This window comes from Haliotis rubra, unplaced genomic scaffold (genome assembly GCF_003918875.1).
Source record: "Haliotis rubra isolate DU_JTF1 unplaced genomic scaffold, ASM391887v1 Scf324, whole genome shotgun sequence".
Lineage (NCBI taxonomy): Eukaryota > Metazoa > Mollusca > Gastropoda > Lepetellida > Haliotidae > Haliotis > Haliotis rubra.
Genome location: NW_025766996.1, coordinates 697,179 through 718,738, shown reverse-complemented (window position 1 = coordinate 718,738; position 21,560 = coordinate 697,179). Strand labels below are relative to the sequence as shown.

The 21,560-nt window shown below is 42.9% G+C and overlaps 1 protein-coding gene across 1 annotated transcript in view; it reads left to right on the top strand.

The window, feature by feature from the left end:
• The first annotated feature begins 2,336 nt into the window (after window positions 1-2,336).
• The window catches only part of LOC124283877 (cysteine dioxygenase type 1-like), a 40,541-nt gene continuing 21,317 nt past the window's right edge, over window positions 2,337-21,560 (top strand). The window contains exon 1 of the mRNA XM_046719904.1: window positions 2,337-2,679. Within this exon, the coding sequence (XP_046575860.1) occupies window positions 2,480-2,679 (200 nt within the window). The 5' untranslated portion in view covers window positions 2,337-2,479. The remainder of the gene's footprint in view (window positions 2,680-21,560) is intronic.

Below are 21,560 nucleotides of genomic sequence, written 5' to 3'. Positions count from 1 at the left end.
GCGAAAAGTGACAACAAAATAATGATCGTTTGTTAAACAACTGTTTTATTCGGGTGTCCAAAAATGCTGTATTTATGAGATTTTGTGTTTGTGTTTGTGAAATCAAACGGATTGTAATGTTGATTGATTGATTGATTAGATTGATTGATTGATTAGAAAAGATCTTGAGGGTGGAGACTGGTGGTTAGGAGGGGGATGGGGTCGGGGCGGGGTTTGAGGTGGAGGGTATAGGAGTGGGGGAGGGCGGGTCAGTATAGTCAGTATTTCTTTCGACACTATATTTTGGCGTACACTTCAAACATAATTTCCTGTAAGTTATAGACGCTAATGATAATGAGAGTAGGATGTAGTTACATAAGGCAGTAATTACACCTGTGACACGTAATCCATGGCTTTGAAATTGAGAAAGCCCTTTATTCTTCTAACGCCCCTAACTTGCCGGCATGATTAAACAGACCTTCGGGGGATTTGGGATGTGTGGTAAGGGTGTTGAAGGGGGTGTTGAAGGGGCAGGGTGGGGGATTTGTCAGTATCAGTATCAGTTATTTTGTTTTTTGTAGGACGTATTGCTTTTATCATTTTTGTCTTAAACCTCATTAATTTCTGCGATAATTAGTTTAATGTAACGTATGTTATATTTGGGATTACACTTTCTTAGTAAAGTACAGATTCTAGTACTTTTTGGGTTGAGTCCCATCCGGGATTCGAACCCACACCCTCAGAGTCAGGCACCTAATCGCCAGCACACAAAGTCAGACGCCTAGACCGCTCAGCCACCGCGGCTTCCACAAAATGGAAGTCGGACAGCTGGTAGTCTAGACTGCGGACTTTGTGTACCCCTCTGATAAGTGTTATTTGGCACGGCTTCCACGGCTCGATAATTGGTTTGTTTTGGGTTTTTTTGTATTCTACAAATGCCACATTCCTACCCCAAATATTGCTTTTGCCCACAATTATCTCTTCACTGTACATGCTTTGTGTGTTGGTCACTGGATTGTCTGGTCCAGACTCGATTATTTACAGACCGCCACCATATAGCTGGAATATTGCTAACTATAAAACTAACCTCGCTCACTCATTCACTCACTCACTCACTCACATGAATTTGTGAGTCGTGGGTCGTGATTGTTTAAAAAAAACCTCCTGGTTTCACTGACAAAAATGCTTGTTTTGAAAAAACTCCAGTCTGAAACAAAAATCAAACACCACATGATCGCTGAATATCCAACGAACTCAATACTACTACGCATTAGCAGTAGAGGGAACTCCCGAGCCGCTCATCCTCCTTCACAGTGAAGAGTTGAACGTGAACAAAATTCTGCCAATGCGCGCTGTTGGATGCACTTAAAATATTTATCGAAAAACAGCTGGTACCCTAGTACACGTTAAACGAATACACTGCCACTACATAACCCCTGACAGAGCAACAGAAAATCAGATAAGCATATAGATCATTTATCAGGGCTAAATATCACCTTAAGTCCCCGTCAGCAAGCGTGCAAGTAACTGATAACATACTCGTTTACGACACCAGCCTTATACCATTGGCTTAAACATACCCCCTCGACGAAGCTGAGCGACACACGGGGCGGTGGGGTAGCCGAGTGGTTAAAGTGTTTGCTCTTCACGCCGAAGACCCGGGTTCGATTTTCCAAATGGGTACAATGTGTGAAGCCGCTTTTAGCAAATTTACAGCAATATCGCGGTGGGTAACACCAGAAATGGGCTTCACACATTGTACCCATGTGGGGAATCGAACCCGGGTCTTCGGCGTGACGAGCGAACGCTTTACCCACCAGGCTAACTCACTGCCCATTGCAATTAGGGACATGTTGAGCGAGTCGGACACGGTTACCGTATATGGAAAGGGGCATAACTCTTTGTGTCCTGAATAAAAAAACAGACGCGACCAAATTGCATCATACCAGGTCAGATTGCTCCGTAGCTGGTTTGTTTTGTATGTTTTTCCACGCTGTGTTTGTCTGTTTTGTCGGTGATGACGACTGCGTGCACTCGTCCTGCACTTTCGGTTCACTTTCAACAACAACAGAATATTCACGCATGAATAAACGCCTTTACATGCACACGTTAATAGTCTATTTCTCGAGACAGAGCTTTTTGAAGCGTAATGCCGTGAAACCCGACGTATTCACGCCTAAAAACACAAACTCCAATCTTAACGAACACATTTCCAAAACAGTACCCGTTCAACCGTTCAAACACATGAAAATACAACACTACCAATTGATTTTGTTGTAAAACACTCCGAAAACATAACCTTGAAACATGTCGCTCGAACGGAATTGACACGTCCCAGAAAGCGCCAGCCTCGGACTGGCCTAGGCTAAATAGCTCCCGGAGTGATCTTTAGGCGTATTCGGGAGACACCGTGCACGGAGTCAACACGTGGCTGTGAAGTTCGTCACAGTTTATACCGCGATTGTTTAACAGTGGTGTGCGTCGCTGACGCCTTTATAACATGGAAACTCAACAAGTTGAAAACATGGACTGTTGTCCTGACAAGGTGATTCCACCTGAGAACTTTGAAGATTTGATTACAAGGCTTCGTGACATATTTCAGTCTGACAAAGTCAATATTGACTACGTCAAAAGCCTCATGAGTGCATATAAGAGCGACAGGAATGAGTGGAAAAAATACGCGAAATTTGACCGCAACAGGTAAGCGTTTTTGGTTGTTATTTTAAAAACATGAATGTGTGATTTTGAAAAGATACACGGTGTGTTTTTGTTGTTGTTGTTGTTTAAACAGGACCGGGGATTTTTATCTTTAATGATGCAAATCAAATGTGTTATTCCTGATGTGTTTTGTCTCTTTGAAGACATTGTTTAGTCTTTATGTGTCTCTGGACCACCTCGTTTGTGACATCTTACAACCATGGGGGCGGTGGGGTAGCCTGGTGGTTAAAGCGTCCGCCCGTAACGCCGAAGACCCGGGTTCGATACCCCACGTTGATACAATGTGTGAAGCCCATTTCTAGAGTCCCCCGCTGTGGTATTGCTGGAATATTGCTAAAAGCTGCGTAAAACCCATCTCACTAAGTCACTCAATACTGTCTCTTAGTTTGAGTACATAAAGCATCTTTCATAGATTCTGCATATGATGCCTCGCTCCTGCTGAGAAAATTATGGACCACGTTTTCATGGCATTATAAACTTGTATCATTGGCTCTACTTATTGTAACCCGTGAAGGTCCGGGTTAGAATATTGATCTTCAGTAACCCATGCTTGTCGTAACAGGCGACTAACGGGATCGGGTGGTCAGGCTCGCTGACTTGGTTGACACAAGTCATCGGTTCCCAATTGCGCAGATCGATGCTCAATTTACATGCTTTCTGTGTTGATCACTGGATTGTCTGGTCCAGATGCGATTATTTACAGACCGCCGCCATATAGCTGGAATATTGCTGAGTGTGGCGTAAAACTAAACTCACTCACTTATTGTAATGCGTGTAGGTAAGTGTATGTTAATAATTCTTATCTTCGGTTGTCTGACGTTAACGTATAGGTAACCGATAGTTTGTTTATAAAACGCTGCATTCACCAATATTCTGGCTATTGGCGATCATGATCTGAGCCAGACAATCCAGTGATTGCATCATGAACATCGATGCACGCAGTGCGAGAACGATGACATGTGTCATCCAAGTCAGCGAGCCACAGTGTGTCGCCTCTTACGGCAAGCATGGGCTGCTGAAAACCAATTCTAAACTCGTCAAAGAAAAATTGTGGTTGAAAGAGTGACAGCTGGTCCTACAGAAATGAAGTTGTCTTATCTAAAACTGTATATCTTCAAAGAATATGGAATTCTTCTTGGACCTCAATGTCAAAGTCAGGAGACACAATGTCAAGATCAGGTGAGTTGAGGTTATCTGGCCTTGCCAGCTGCTTGTAGACTTGATTTGGATTTCTAATTTTATTTATTCTCTTGGGTGTGTGAGAGAGACGTGTCACTCATTGTAATCAACCGCTAAGGACCCATCAATTTCTTCACAATGTTTCAAGGTCAGGGCCTAGATTTTCGAAGCTCTCTTACCGCTAAGATAGTCGTAAGTTAACGTTAATGTATAGCACTTACGACTATCTTAGCGTTAAGACAGCTTCGAAAATCTAGGCCCAGTTGTAGAAAGCGATCTTACCCGTAACTCCCATACCTTAACATAGACTTCCGACAGTCGTAGCGCTATGGTGATCGTAACTCCCATACCTTAACATAGACTTCCGACAGTCGTAGCGCTATGGTGATCGTAACTCCCATACCTTAACATAGACTTACGACAGTCGTAGCGCTATGGTGATCGTAACTCCCATACCTTAACATAGGCTTACTGCAGTCGTAGCGCTGAGGTGATGGTAATTCCCATACTTAAACATAGACTTACGACAGTCGTAGCGCTATGGTGATCGTAACTCCCATACCTTAACATAGACTTACGACAGTCGTAGCGCTATGGTGATCGTAACTCCCATACCTTAACATAGACTTACGACAGTCGTAGCGCTATGGTGATCGTAACTCCCATACCTTAACATAAACTTACGACAGTCGTAGCGCTATGGTGATCGTAACTACCATACCTTAACATGAACTTACGACAGTCGTAGCGCTATGGTGATCGTAACTACCATACCTTAACATAGACTTTCGACAGTCTTAGCGCTAAGGTGATCGTAAAACACATACTTTAACATAGTGCTGTATTTAACTGAGAAACCATGGCAGGGTACCAATAAGTACCACCATTTAACGACGTCGGTAATCGAACCCGTACCTACGCACTCTGGGCAGGCAATTGAGGCGGAAATATGGCTGGACCTGTAATGAAAGCTACATTAAACGAACGTTGTAGTGAGTCAAGGTGAAGATTGGTAACAGACCTATTCACTCAGATCTATGAAAGAGATGAGTAAACATACTTATCATTCGAAAGCTATCATTATCATAAAAAAAAGAAGAAATAACACTGTCGTCAATTCAAGGGGCGCGTTTTCCACACAACAGGCGGTATGGTAGCATCGTGTTGAAAGTGATCCCTTGTCACGCGAAAAGACCGGGGTTGTAGTCCTCACTTATGTACAATGTATGAAGCCCATTCCCGGTTCAACCCAACCTCTCCCGGTCGTGAAACAACAAACAAAATAATTATATCACTGTGTGTTTTTTCATGTTGGTCAGACTCGCCCATAGTGATGCTGGTCTTCACCCAATCGAGTAGTGGGGTAGCCTAGTGGTTAAAGCGATCGCTCGTCACGCCAAAGACCCGGGTTCGATTCCCCACAGAGGTACAAAGTGTGAAGTCAATTTCTGTGGTCTCCCGCCGTGATGTTGCTGGAATATTGCTAAAAGCGTCGTAAAACCCAACCTACTCACTGCACGAGTAACGAAGGGGCGGGGAAACTATTTGTTTCAATACGTCCAGTGTGGAATGATTCGTTCCTTTTTAATAAAAGAACATACCTCAGACCTTTATGTATTCCCTCCGGACGTTGCAATGGGCTCGTGGAGGTTTGAATAAACTGACGCACGAAAGAAAGTACAGATCTAGTCATTAAAGCATTCGCTCGCCACGCAAAAGATCCGGGTTCGATTCTCCACATGGGTACAATGTGTGAAGCTCATTTCTGGTGTCCCCTGCCGCAATATTGCTGGAATATTGTTAAAAGCGTCGAAAAAATAAACTCAATCACCCGCACTCCGCATGGGTTGCTGAAGACCAAAGTAAGCTGTATCTTCACTTGGACCAGATATACGCAGTTTTTCTTTGATATGCACTGGGCTCCCTCTAAACCGACATCGCTCGGGACCGGTGAAAAATGTCGGTTTAGAGGGATGTCGGATTAGAGGGGTGTCGGTTTAGAGTGAGTCCACTGTGTAAATACTCGAGACAAACATCCAAAGATACCAGCGCTAGATTGGTTGGTTGGTTTGTTGTTTAACACCGCACTCATCAATATTTCAGCTATATAGAGAATCTCACCCAAGTGTCTTCTGATATCAATTATATCAACACGAGTTGATAAAGTTACAAATATCCGAGGCTTGCCGAGGATATTTGTACTTTATCAACGAGTGTTGATATATTTGATATCAGAAGACACGAGGGTGAGATTCTATTAATCATCCAAAATCACTCTTCATTAATTTTCAATGAAAAATGTACATCTCTGAACATGGTACTGCCATTACACTTGCAGTGCAGCGATGTCATAGCATTGTGACGTCATCAAGTACATGACGTCATAGCATTGTCAGGGCATTGTACAAAATCTACTGTCAAAACGATATCTCCAAGGAGATATCGTTTGATCTCACACAAGCGATATCTCCTGTCGAACACAGTTTTGGATGATAAATAGCTTTATTACCCACGTGGTCAACGTATGGGTAGTTGCATACTAATCTCGTACGTCACACGAGTGTCGTATCACGTTGACCTGTGTCGTAACGACTTGACCTGAGATTCTAACGATTTGATTGGATAACCGATGACCTCTGAATTAGGTCATATTCTGACGTAACTATTTTTTCATTCATAACAAACACGTGAATCCATTCATTCTACAACTTAAATGCATTGTGGGAATGTAAACATTGCGAACGTTGCCGTGTCGCTGTTTAATTGTGAGTCGAACTGAGACATTATATCCGTCGAAAAACGTAAACGCAATGTTTCCACCAGTGCTGTTAGCCGAATGAAGCAACTGCAAACCAAGAAACGGGGTGCTACGGGGTAGTTTAATGTAGGGGGCTGTACGAGGCGATGACAACTGACATGAATCGTGACGTCGGTTACCAGGGCAGTGACGTCATTACAGTGTGACGTCATGCAAATATTGTACTACAGTACAAAACTCTTCCGCAACCTCTTTATGAAACCGGTTTCGGTTTGAAACCAAAATATTAACAGAAATACGCTATTTTGTCAATTTAATGCATGTAAGACGTGGGTAATAAAACCACCTCGTGACCTTCCTTACGTTATACGACCTCGTGACCTTCCTATGTTATACCATAGGAAGGACACTCGTTTCGTATAATTCGTATGTAATGAGACCTCGTGTAGTATTCTCTATTTACCACCCGATCCCGCTAGTCGCCTCTTACGACAAGCATGGATTACTGAAGATACATTCTAACCCGGATCTTCACGGGTTGCCCCAGCGCTAGAAATACCAACACCAGTGTTGCAATATACCGACACGACATGTTTAGCTGCACGATGATGAAATATACACCTATATGGCCAATAGCCCTCAGACATGTGCGATTAGATGTAACCCAATCCTTAGAACAGACTGACCTATATATATGTTTACAGTTTCATGACCAGGTCACACAGACTGCACCGCACACGAACTGACACCGTGACTGAATCATTAGTACAGTAACCCACGGTTATAACGAACTCAAAGGACCACTAAACACAGTTCGTTATATCCGTAGTTCAAAGCAAGAGGAGCGGTTGGGTAGCCTAGTGCTGAAAGCGTTAGCGCCGAAGACCCGGGTTCGATTTTCCATTGGATACAATGTGTGAAGCTCATTTCTGGTGTCCCCCGTCGTGTTATTGCTGGAATATTGCTAAAAGCGGCGTAAAACCCAACTCACTCACTGTACTTATATCTATCAGTTTGTCATAAGCGTGTTCGTTGTAAATTTTGTTTACTCCAGTGAGTGAGTGAGTGTGTTCACTTATGTTTACGCGCTTTTAGCAATATTCCAGCAATATTTCAACAATAGTACGGCGGGGAGACCAGAAATTGGCTTCACACATTGTACCCATGTGGAGAATCGAACCCGGATCTTTGGCGTGACGAGCGAATTAATGCTTTAATGATGAGATGTGTACTTTCTTTCTTGCGTCAGTTTATTCAAACCTCCACGAGCCCATTTCAAAGTCCGGAGGGAATATAAGGGTCTGACGTATATTCTTTTATTAAAAAGGAATGAATCATTCTTGAAACATATTTTTTCCGCCCCTGCGTTTCTCATGCAGTGAGTGAGTGAGTTGGGTTTTACGACGCTTTTAGCAATATTCCAGCAATATCACGGCGGGAGACACCAGAAATGGGCTTCACACATTGTACCCATGTAGGGAATGGAACCCGGGTCTTCGGCGTGACGAGCGGACGCTTTAACCATTAGACTACCCAACCGCCCCCGTTTCTCGTACAAAACACATACAGATGACTGTCATAGGGTCCGTTGTAATGAACATGTTGACAGTCCTAAATTACACGACAGAGGGCCTCGAGGGAGGATGAGGTTGGAAGGGGGAGATGCTCGGTGGGGTGGGGGGTGGGGGGTCATGGATGGTTGACCTATATACTTCGCTCTCACACACACAGTATAATATGTCACCGTATGAACAACAAGAATGTAGGTCAACCAAATAGATTTGATAAAACCCGACAGCCAGGCCATATTAGTCCCCCCGCCCCTCCCTCTTACTACGGATTGCGTCTCTTTATATATCAGACTAGTCGGGTGGTCAACGACCTGGGATCAGGTTTTATATTATGTTGTGAGGAGGGAACAAGAAGTGGGGGAAAGCCCGAAGTCTGAGATGCTTACCTCTTTGATGAGTGAGTGAGTTTAGTTTAACGCCGCTTTTAGCAATATTCCAGCAATATCACAGCGAAGGACACGAGAAATGGGCTTCACACATGTTGGGAATCAAACTTGGTTCTTCGTCGTGACGAGCGAACGCTTCAACCACTTGGCTACCAACCGCCTCGGTTGTCTAATGGGCAGAGCGTCCGTGTTCGAATTTCGGGTGCATCTAACCAAAAAAATGTTAAAGGGGATGTTTGTTGTCACCCTGTCTCGGCTCGAAACGAAGGGAATATAACATAGAAGTATTTTTGTGTCTGAGCGGGGTATGTTAAACTGCCTATCTCGGGTTAGCCGGGCCGGTGGGGTAGCCTAGCAGTTAAAGCCCTCGCTCGTCGCGCCGAAGACCCGGTTTCGATTCCCCACATGGGTACAATGTGAAGCTTATTTCTGGTGTCCCCCGTCGTGATACTGCTGGGATATTGCTAAAAGTGGCATAAATTAAACTCGCTCAGTCACTCAGTGGGTTAGCCAAAAATCATCCTCGATAATTTCCAGGGTATACACTATATATAGTGGAGAGTGATCGTAACGTATACCCTGGAGATTATCGAGGATGGCCAAAAATCTGAATCACGTCCAGACGAGTTTAAGCTGGGACCCGGGCTCTCGCATGTTATGTAAGAGCAATATATGTTGAGCCGCACGTTAAACCTCAGTCAATACTTGATCATGAAGCGTACCGTGATAATTATGCATATAAATACAGGTGTATCTGACACATGGCTGAGCAGCTCCAAGACAGATAACATGCGTTGTCAAAGTGTTGGAGATGCAGTTTATTGATATTTTACTGCAAGGAAGTAAGAACACAGCCATTGTTCGACTCGTCGTTCACCACTACACTTCAGGAAAAGCTTCAGAGCTTCAGACTGACTGACTGAGTTTGGTTTTACGCCGCTTTTAGCAATATTCCAGCAATATCACGGCGGGGACACCAGAAATGGGCTTCACACATTGTACCCATGTGGGGATTCGAACTCGGGTCTTCGGCGTGACGAGCCAACGCTTTAACCATTTGGCTACCCCACCGCCCCTCAGGGCTTCAGGGCTTCGTTACACAACTCATTCTTTACGTTACGTCGAGCACAACTCTTAGACTTGCGACAATAGACCGATCCAGCCCTGGGGCCTTATTCTCGAAACGTTCGTAGCCCTAAGAATTCTTAACTTTCATCGTAGCCAATGTGTTAAGAATGGGCTTAAGAAGTTCGTAGGGCTACGAACGTTTCGAGAATAGCTAGCCAGGCCGATAAGCCCCGGCCACTAGCTCTCGTCTTTGCCGTTTTGCCGTTTTGACGTTAGAGGGGACCCGTCTATTACAGCTCTAAGATCGATTTGGGGAACGGACCATGGTGGCCCTAATCGAGGCGCCTTTGTGTGAGATGGATACTTCCGTCCTGTGTGCGTGCATAAGATTTTGTTTTCAGTATTGTGTGAGATGGGTGTTTTGTTTTCAGTATTGTGTGAGATGGGTGTTTTGTTTTCAGTATTGTGTGAGATGGGTGTTTTGTTTTCAGTATTGTGTGAGATGGGTGTTTTGTTTTGTTCAGGTATAAGGTTGAAGGAATTATTTATAAAAATAATAGCCAAAGTGGGGATTATTTTGTTTTAACGGCCTGTGACCTGTGACCTGGGGCCTGTGGTGTGACCTGGTACGCGGAGGAATACACACACGAGACGGCCCGTGAGAACCCCAGAATCTACCTCACTACCACTACAACCCAAATCAGTCCAACACACACACACACACACATCTCCGCCCACCCCGTTTACACACACCTTCCCCGCCCACCCTTAACCCCAACCCCTACACCCGCCATCCCATCTACCCACCCATAAAAATACACAGACAGACACCTCCCTCATCCCCAAACACGAACAAGGCCTATCACCATCTACCTTCGCTCAAAATACAAAAAGGGAAAAAACCAAAATAGGAACAACAAAAAAACACCCTACTCCCTACCCACTACCCGCATGAAGCACACTAGCACTATAAAACCAGCTTAAGTCTGGGCTAGTACAAGCAGCCGCACATACACATACACACACATGCACGTCGTCATATGAGCGAAATATTCTCAAGCACGACGTTAAACCTAATTTCACCTCACCACAGCCCTCAATTATCAGAATCTCTCTGTACCAGCTCACCCTCGTGCCTGTAGTAGTCTGTCTCACAGTCCCTGAACCACATTATTTCCCTTAATGCCTTGCCCTCCCTGCAATGTTCAAGCTCTAGATGATGTCTACATTTTCTCAGGTTCTAGAATCTCCCAACTCACTGGTACTCCTTTTCAATTTAAATGGGTTTACATGTATTTGTCACTATCAAACTTATATATATCCAGGGACTAAACGTTAGTCTAATACAGACCCTGAAACAAATATATCCAAGAAAACAAATTATATCCAAAGCAAGTCCAGAAAATGTGGCAAGTCAAGATTTCCCCAGTTTCTGAAAATGAAGATGAAGAAACTCTCAGGGCTCCTTTTCATTAAATTATTTTTTTTATTATGAACTGTATTTTCTGTGAAATATGTTCATTTCAGAGACTAGATGTTAGTCTATCGCGCCTGATGTACAGAACAAAAAAAAGGCAAATATTTTTAAATTCCTGAAACATTACGACCGGTCCATGGAGTTTAGAATTGAACGGTGTTGTAGATTGACGCGTTACCAGCGTGTCGTGACCCTGCCACACTGATCTGACACTCACAGAGCGCCCTGACATTCTGTGAACTAGTTGTAATCGGCTGGCGTTTATCTAATCCGAACCGAGTCACGTGATGACCAGACACTGCCGACAGCGCATAATGCCAGCTCAACTTGAGCGGTATAAATATACTAAACATTCTTACACAGAAACGATGCTCTATGCATAAACATGACGTTATTATCTATTAAGTCGTATGTTCATTATTGACTCTTCAAACTCCAGAATGCCGATAAAACAATTGGGTATATGTACTTTCAGATGTCGTGAGTGAGTTTAGTTTTACGCCGCACTCAGCAATATTCCAGCCATATGGCGGCGGTCTGTAAATAATCGAGTCTGGACCAGACAATCCAGTGATCAATTGCGCTTTCATATAAATACCTACACCTTTAATACCTAAACCGACGTACAAAAGAAAGTACACAACTGGTGTTTTGAGATTTTGGGCGTTTTGATTGTGACTGGCATCGTCGTTACTGGGCGCAGTATCTGTGGGTTTTTTGGCAACATATTAGCAATGTCTATGACTTTGTGAAATGATCCCAGGGTTGACTAATTTTGCCATGGCAAGGAGACACACAGCCAGACAGAACTGACCTTGAAATTTCCAGTCTGGAAATAGATACGTCATTAAAACCACCTGAACGTTTCCACACAAACAATGGGATGTCCGTCAATTATATTACGGAAACTATTAATAGATAAACGCTGAACTGTTATTGCAACATGTTCCGGTAAACATTGGCAAATGTAGCATACTTTATTCTATTCATATATTTAGTATAATATTAGCTCAATAATTAACTCAAAATGACATGAAGCTTGGATTCAACATTGGATTCAATTGGCTTTGCATGTACTTTTGTACAGAGAAAATACGTTCTGTAAAGGCTTGTCTTAAGAGGCTATTTCAAAGATTCACTTTGTTTAGAAATGACAGTTTGGCTCAAATATCTTGATGAAAATCCGGTTACATATATAGAGAGATATTACTACGCCCGTGAAGATTCGGGAAAGGATTAGGTTTTAGAAACCCATGCTTATCGTAAGAGGCGATTACACGGGATCGGGTGGTCAGACTCGCTGAGTGAGTGAGTGAGTGAGTGAGTGAGTGAGTTTACGCCTCTGTTAGCAATACTCCAGCACCCAAGAACTGCTCTCTCTCTCTCTCTCTCTCTCTCTCTCTCTCTCTCTCTCTCTCTCTCTCTCTCTCTCTCTCTCTCTCTCTCTCTCTCTCTCTCTCTCTCTCTCTCTCTCTCTCTCTCTCTCTATTCTCTGGGCTTCTCTCTCTTCGGCTAACTTGAGAGCGCGCTTTAACACAGGCATTTTATCGCCAGTACCACGTGCAGATTTCGGAAACAGACACCAGCGTCTCCATGGCCAATTCTTGAGGGATTTGGACAAAGATGCAAATGGAATTCTGGACAAATGTAGCTCGCAACATCAGACTTTATGGGAAAATGAAAGATGATAATGAGAGCCGTAATGAAAATATACCTGGACAAATGTAGGAAAATGAAAATGACTTTGTCCTTGGTGGCATTTGTCCGGGTGGCTTTGTCCTAGTGACAGGAGATGTGGCATCCTAGACCCCTTTCAAACCACTTAATAACACCTTTACCGGATCATCTAAATCCTCGTTCTCTTCAAACGTATTCACGGGCAGTACGACTTAAATCTTTGCGGGGCTTCTCCGTAAGCAGGTGTAACACCCCGGGCGTTTATTTCGACGTGTGATTATCTTGCTGTTTAAACCCTTAAGACGTGTTGATTTGGGAGGCACCTGCAATATGATAAACACATTAGTAAGTGAACCGATGTCTACCCTCTAGGCATCCAGGCATCTTGGCATCCAGGCATCTTGGCATCCAGGCATACCATTTAATTTGTCTTATGAATTATATGAATGTGCACAGATTGTGACAGCGGTGGGGGTAGCCCAGTTGAAAAAGCGTTTGCTCGTCAACGAAGACCCGGGTTCGATTCACCACATTGGTACAATATGTGAGGCTCATTTCTGTGCCCGCGCCGTGATATTGTGGTATATGGCTAAAAGCGATGTAAAACTAAACTCACTCACTCACTCCACTCACAGCTAGTCAGCTTGTATATATATATACCCATGCCAATAATGGTTGTCGGGCGGTGGGGTAGCCTAATGGTTAAAGCGTTGGCTCGTCACGCCGAAGACCCGGGTTCGAATCCCCACATGGGTACAATGTGTGAAGCCCATTTCTGGTGTCCCCCGCCGTGATGTTGCTGGAATATTGCTAAAAGCGGCGTAAAACCAAACTCAGTCAGTCAGTCAGTTAGTCAATAATGGTTGTCACCCCTTCAATTTTATTAATAGGCTGGGGGTGACAACCATTATTGGGATGAGTATATTTACTTTGAAATGCATTACAGTAAGCAGTTAAATTGGTTAACTATTTTGATGATGTGTCTCTTTGCAAGCAAGTAAAACGAAGATTAATTTAGCTTTGAAACATTGGCATCCTCCAGGCATCCAGTGGCATCCATCATGACATTCATCATGGCATCCCTTTGAAGAATTATTAAGTAATATCATTGTGCACAGCTAATACATATGTTTATATTTTAAATGCTTGAACAAGCGCAGTTGAAAGGGTTAACTATTCTGTGAATTTGTCTCTCTTTGCAAGTAAGAAAGACCAACAATATAAACATTGGCATCCTCGGGGCATCCTCCATATTACTTAATTGGTCTTGGCATCCATTATAGGTACTGAGTCACACCATTGAGCACTGCATATGTAAGTTAGTGAGTGAGTGAGTGAGTTTGGTTTTGGCAATTTTCCAACAATATCACGGCGGGGGACACCAGAAATGGGCTTCACACATAGTGCCCATGTGGGGAATCAAACCTGGGTCTTCAGCGTGACGAGCGAACGCCTTAACCACTAGGCGCATATGTAAGTTAGACTTGAATATAGACTAACGCTTTGTCCCTGAACAAATATAATTTTGATAGTAACAAATAAACCCATTTAAATTGAAAAGAAGCCCCAGTGATTTGTGAGAATCAGAACCGGAGGGAATCAAGACATGCATCATTTAAGGCTTCAGCATTGCAGGGAGAGCAAGGCATTGGGGAAATAATGTGGTTTAGGGACTGTGAGACAGGCTAGCTGGTATGCTGACATCGGATACATGGCCAAGTGTTGTGCTTGATATTTTGTTTGGTCTTTTGTAAGAAATTTATACGATAGTTAAGTATAAGCGTTTTATCATAGGCGTCGGAGGACCTAAAACACATTTCATGGAATCAAGAATGTTTTTGAACAGGGATGGTATTCGGCATTCCAAAAGGGAGAGCACCCTCAACGGATGATTTAGGACTGACTGACTGAGTTTGGTTTTACGCCGCTTTTAGCAATATTCCAGCAACATCACGGCGGGGGACACCAGAAATGGGCTTCACACATTGTGCCCATGTGGGGATTCGAACCCGGGTCTTCGGCGTGACGAGCCAACGCTTTAACCATTAGGCTACCCCACCGCCCCGGATGATTTAGGAGAATCAAGAACTGAATTGACTGTTTGAGCTCGGGTGTGATCATAACACGCGTCTGGCAGAGGATGACTATAAATATTTCATTGGAGACCATTTACCAAGTGCAATGTCAGACATAATAGTTAGTCCGTGACTTATTTTTTCAGAACTATATGTCGAACGTAGATGCATGCAGTGTTGCACAATGGATCTTTCACACACTGTCAGTTAATGTGGCAACACTTTGTTCACATTGAATTTCGAAATACGTGGGGACTTTCCATCGTGTACATGAATGATACATGGGTTGTTTGTTCTGCAAGACTGCACACGTACATGGGGAATTAGTGTACCGTAAATATTAAAAAGACAGGTGTCCAAATAGCTTGTTTGACTTATTGAAGCAAACTGTGCGAGGATTGAAAATGTATTCATTTATGCAGGCGTTACAGGGTTGTTGTTTGGGCACAATAGATATAGTATCGGTGTATTGGTGCCCGACGGAAACTGAATCAAAATGTAAAGACTCAGTGAATGTGTCTGTGCGCGTGTTGTTGTTTGTTGTTTTTTTGGGGATTTTTTTTGTGTGTGTTTTGTGTGTGTGCGTTTGCGCGCGCGTTCATGTGTGTGGTGTTGGGGGTTGTGTGTACGTATATGACATTGTGTGTGTGTGTACGTGTGCGTGCGCGCGCGCGCGCGTATGACCTGGTGTAACCTGGTCTCTTGAGATTATGTGTGGTTGTGTATGTGTATGGTTCTGTATGTGTGTGGCTGTGTTGGATATGTGTAACTGTATGCGTGGTTGTGTGTGTATGTGCACGCGCTCAGGTGTGTGGTTGTCTGTGCATGTGTGTGCGCGCAAGTGTGTGGTTGTGTGTGTGTAACCGTATGACCTGGTGTAACCTGGTCTCTTGAGAGTATGTGTGGTTGTGTATGTGTATGGTTCTGTATGTGTGTGGCTGTGTTGGATATGTGTAACTGTATGCGTGGTTGTGTGTATGTGCACGCGCTCAGGTGTGTGGTTGTCTGTGCATGTGTGTGTGTGGTGGTGGTGGTGGTGGTGTGTGTGTGTGTTTGAGGTTCGCTAAGGTTTTTGTATTGGAGTATAGTTGAAGGTAGAAGGAGCTGTCTGTAAACAGTCCAATCTGGTCACACATCCAAGTGGTTGACATAATGAACATGGCTATATTCAGCTGAGGTATGATAGCATGAATCAGCCAGGCCCGACCGACCGACCGACCGACCGACCGACCGACCACGTTAGTCACGTATTGGGATAGGCGTGGGTTCTTAACACCACTTATAAAACGGACCTCTTCAAAGGTGCATGCATATAGGCTTGCTTTGTTCCGTGATCACGACCAGAGCTGTCGTCCAAGCGTAAAGTTTGAAACGTTTGTCTATAGATGCCGTCCATCTACATACAATGATACAGGTCGATATTGTTGCTGGGTAATTTAACATCCTGAGTGTCATCAAAGCTCAATAGTATTTCTATATTGCTGAGTCATGGTTGGGCGGAACCAGGTATATGGCCACCTATTGAGTTGTAAAACGTGTATATTTTTTTTAAAAAAATGATGAGCATTGAAATCTCAGCGTTTCAAAATTCACATACCGTTTTTGAGTTTCAACAAAATCGCCGGTTGCGCCATCTTGTCACGTGGTTTTCTGGTCTGTCACACTCTTGATTGTCTTGGTTGTTTTACAGCAAAGCGCCATGTCTATTTGTTGAGTCATGTTTGGGCCAAAACTGTTATCCTGCCACCTACTGTGTTGTAAAACGTATATATTTCTTCTGAGTTGTTTTGTTTTAACTTAATAACAGTGCTTCAAAATTTTCACATCGTTTTTATGAGGGTCAACAAAATCGCCGGTTGTGGCATCTTGTCCCGTGAATTTCTGGTCCGTCAAACTCCCGATTGTCTTGGTTTTCTAGCAGGCAGCTTCATCTATTTGTGCTGAGTCATGTCAGGGAGGAAACTGCTATACGACCACTTACTGTGTTGTAAAACGTATGTATTTCTTAAACGTTTATTAAGCATCGGAATCTCAGCGTTTCAGAATTAACATATCGTTTTCCTGAGTTTTAAAAATATCACAGGTTGCGCTGTCTTGTCTTGGGAGTTTTCGTCCGTTAATCTCTAGACTGTCTTGGCTTAAGTCCTAAATGTATGATTGAGTTGCTTTTACGCCGCAATATTCCACGCGATGAGCGAACGCATTAACCACTAGGCTACCCCACCGCCCATGTCGTTAATGAAGCACGCTTAGATTTCACCAGGTTCAGTCTCTCTTCTCACTGGGGCTTGTTTTCAATTTAAATGGGATTGTTTGTTTGTATCAAAATTATATATATTCATAGACTGAGCGTTAGCCGAGATAGGCTACAACACTGGAGATACTGGCGTATATTCGCGTGGGGTTGTTCTCAATTTATCAGGGGTGTCTTTATGGTGCAGTGGAGAGCGGAAGGTCAATGGTTCAGTCCCCGGCCGGGAGCGGTGGGGTAGCCTAGTGGTTAAAGCGTTCACTCGTCATGCCGAACACCCGGGTTCGATTCCTCCCAAATTTGAAGCCCATTCCTGGTGATATTGCTGGAATATTGCTAAAAGCGACGTAAATCATGCTCACACACTCTCTCCCCGGGGGGTTCATACCCTTAGAGGGGGCGGTGGGGTAGCCTAGTGGTTAAAGCGTTCGCTTGTCACGCCGAAGACCCGGGTTCGATTCCCCACATGGGTACAATGTGTGAAGCCCATTACTGGTGTCCCCCCGCCGTGATATTGCTGGAATATTGCTAAAAGCGGCGTAGAACCAATCTCACTCACTCATACCCTTAGATGTACAGGGTACCGTCATTAAGGGGGTAAAACAAGGGCCTGTAGTAGGGGAGTCTGGGTTTGGTATGATTGTTTGTCTGTGGCAGGTGTCTGAATTGGTTGTCACGAAAGACCGATATTAGTCCAGACACACAGAGAAAAACACACATACACACACAGAGACCACCTCCAGTGCAACACACAGACATGCACACACACACGCGCGCGTAAATACACACATATATGTACGCACCCAACCTTATCTCACACAGTCACACACGGACACACAGAAAGACAGTACACACAAGCGCGCAAATAGACACACGCATAAAACGCAGAACCACAAACACAGCACAGAAAGACAATACACACACACACACACACACACACACACACGATGCAAACAGACACGCGCAAACTCTAACTCTCTCTCTCACACACGCACACACATTATCACACAGGGGCACGCAACGGAGACCCACAGGCATCACACACTACAGCTACTCACATCACACCACACATAATCTCTCTCGCTAACTCCCTTTCCCTGACTCACTCACACACACACAGACACATGCGCACACACACGCAGAGACACACAGCACAGAACCACACACATCACACACTACAGCCACTCACACCACACATAATCTCTCTCTCGCTAACTCTCTTTCACTCAGTCACTCACACATACAGATACACGCACACACACACACACGCAGAGACACACTGCGCAGAATCACACACTGCAGATACACACACCACACCACACAAGAGACCACACAACACAGTTCTCCCTCAACACAGGTTCTCCGTCAATACAGGTTCCCTGCTTATCGTAAGAGGCGATTAACGGGATCGGGTGGTCAGACTCGCTGACTTGGTTGACACACATGTCTCTCTCTCACACACACACACACATCAGTATCAGTACCAGTACAATCATCTGGAACACAACGTGACACCCCATTTCTCACATCTCATATCACTCCCAGAATCATATATGGCAGCCGTAATTACTGAGGCGTCATATAAAATAATTCAACGAACTAGCCTCAGTAACCAAAACTGGAAAAAAGCCGTATTAGAACTAGTTTCACCCCATAACCCAATATCCAGCATATTGTCTCCTGTGTACTTATTGCTGGATATCGTGTTGCAGACCTAATTGTCATTAACCATATCATTATACAATCAATATTTCCTGTTGATTTTATGCATAGCACAGCTACTCTGGAGCTCATGACAGCTTTTATATCTTGGATATACTGAGTATATATCGACTTGTTCCAACAAAACGTCAGTGTTTTGACACAAGGCATGAACGTCACTGCAACACGTGTTCTCCGTCAATCTATACAATGTTGGCAGACCCGACAAGCTGTTCACATCGGAATCAGATTAATTATTTCTCCCAGCCCAATAGGTATATAAGATAATGACTTTATACAATGGGGACATTTTGGTCTAGATGTTGATTAATTTACGTGTCAAATTACATGAAATGTGATTTTTAGCTAATATTCATAATACAATATTATTTAAGGAGCTATCGACGTGCAATGAGGACATTAGGGCTGGGACGGGTAGGACAAAATGGAATCGAGTACCCGCATGTATTTACCCGAATCGGAATCGAGTACCCGGAAATGTAAGGAATACAGCGCTCTGTCAACTTCTGAATATCCAATCACGATTTGACAGAAATTATTATAGAAAATTTGAAAGGATGGCAATAAGACATTGAAACTGATCTTTGACTATTTAATTTACGTCTGTTTAACTAATATAAAGAGTAATACCATTACTTACATTCCACGGCACTTTTCCTTCCCGCTGTTACTGTGACATGACAACTCATTGCTCATGTCCAAATAAATAACAGTCGTTAATAATAACCTCCATTAACCGGACAATACCAAAGATGTAAATGTGTGTTACGTCAATGAGAAAGACACGTTATTTTGTCAACTAGTACACAACTACCTTCAGATGTGATATTCTAACTGAACCTATAATGTTTTACATGTAGATTTATTGTAAACTTACCTAGAATAAAATTTGATTGATGTATTTACTGACTGGAGAATTCTATACGAGATATACAGACCAGCAAACTGTAATGCAACTGAGTTAGCAACATAGCAAAATGCTGTGCTCGCATGAGGGAAAACTGGTCATTTTGCTCTGTTGCGCAACTCAGTTGCATTACAGTTAGTCTATTATACAATACAAACTAATACAGTGATTAAATTTTTATCCTTCCAGAAGATTATTAAAAGTCGCATTGAAATACTTTTGTGTGAATGTAGGGATAAAGAAATATATCTAAATGCTATATTTTCACGTTTAAATAAAAAGAAAACACAAAAACTATTAACTTGTTTGAGTGGCATTTTAGAAGTTGAGACGTACAATATGGAACAAGTTTTTATGGATAACAACTTCTTTATTTCGTGAGTGCGACGTTTCGATACAGATTCTTGTACAGTTGTACAACTATTGTTATTTAAATATTTTAAATTTGTATATATTAAGTGAACATTGCGTATCTTCATTGGAATAACTGTATGCTGATATTATTTGTTCAACTATAAAATGTATATTAACTGAATGGTATTATATGTGATCTAAGTGAATTGTGCTTCTGTATGTTTCTGATAACTTTCTTCTTATTGTCATGATAATCAGTCGAACATTGTATTTGCAAATCAGAATGTGCTCTTTCAATAAACGTTCGCTTTAATATGTTAATTCATTAGTTTTAATTGATATTCCCAACACATACAATCTTTTAATTACAATCTCTATATAGTGAATGTAGACACAGAAGTGAAAGATGTGTTCATGAAATTGAAATGACAAAATTCAATGTAATCTTAACAACATTTAATGAACTAACTTAATAAGCAATTAGAGTTACTCAATGCAATGAACACCTTTATGTTTTACGTTGTGTTTTAGAGCAAGATGTTTGTTCATTGAACTTGCACTGCTTCCACAATACATAACATGGTACCACACAGACGGCATTCGGTTCTCTTGCCATTTGCATCAAGCTCAAAATGAGCCCAAACACTCTTAGCATGTCGTACATTTTGTTCTTGGTTTGAGTTACATGCCCTTGACATTACAGAGTTCTCTCCCTTTCCGGGTACTCGATTCCTTGGAATTGGACTCATATCCAGCTGTACCCGATCCGGATTCGAGTACCCGAGTATCCGTCCCAGCCCCTATTATTACCACGGTACATTAATTATATTTTAACAGGAAAGTGTGTCTTTGGCTGTTCCGCCTATAACTATAAGAATAAAAAAATAATAAAAATAATTAATACATTAGTTTTTTATAGTATGACATTTATAATTAGTGTTAGCGGGGCGGTGGGGCGGTGTATATAAACTTTTATAGTTATTTGGTTCATTTACGTGCTTTTTAGGGGTGGTGGGCTAGCCTAGTGGTAAAGCGTTCGTTCGGCATGCTGAAGACACCATTTCGATTTATCACATGGATACAATGTGTGAAGCCCATTTCTAGTGTTCCCCTCTGTGATATTGCTGGAATATTGCTTAAAGCGACGTAAAACGGCGTAAAACCACACTCACTCACTCCCTATAACCATCAAAAGTGCCTTATATCTAATTTGAATAAAGATTCATTCGTCAGCTGTAACTAAATTCAAAGGAACATGTGTTACGATAGACTAATGATTATAAACAGCTGTTACCAAAACAAGGAGTGACACATGAGCTTTTCTGTGGCGTCCTTGCACGAAGATAGCACATATCACAGTCAGCGAATCTGACCACCCGATCCCGTTATTCGACTCTTACAACAAACATGGACTGTTGAAGACCAGTTCTATCCGGAA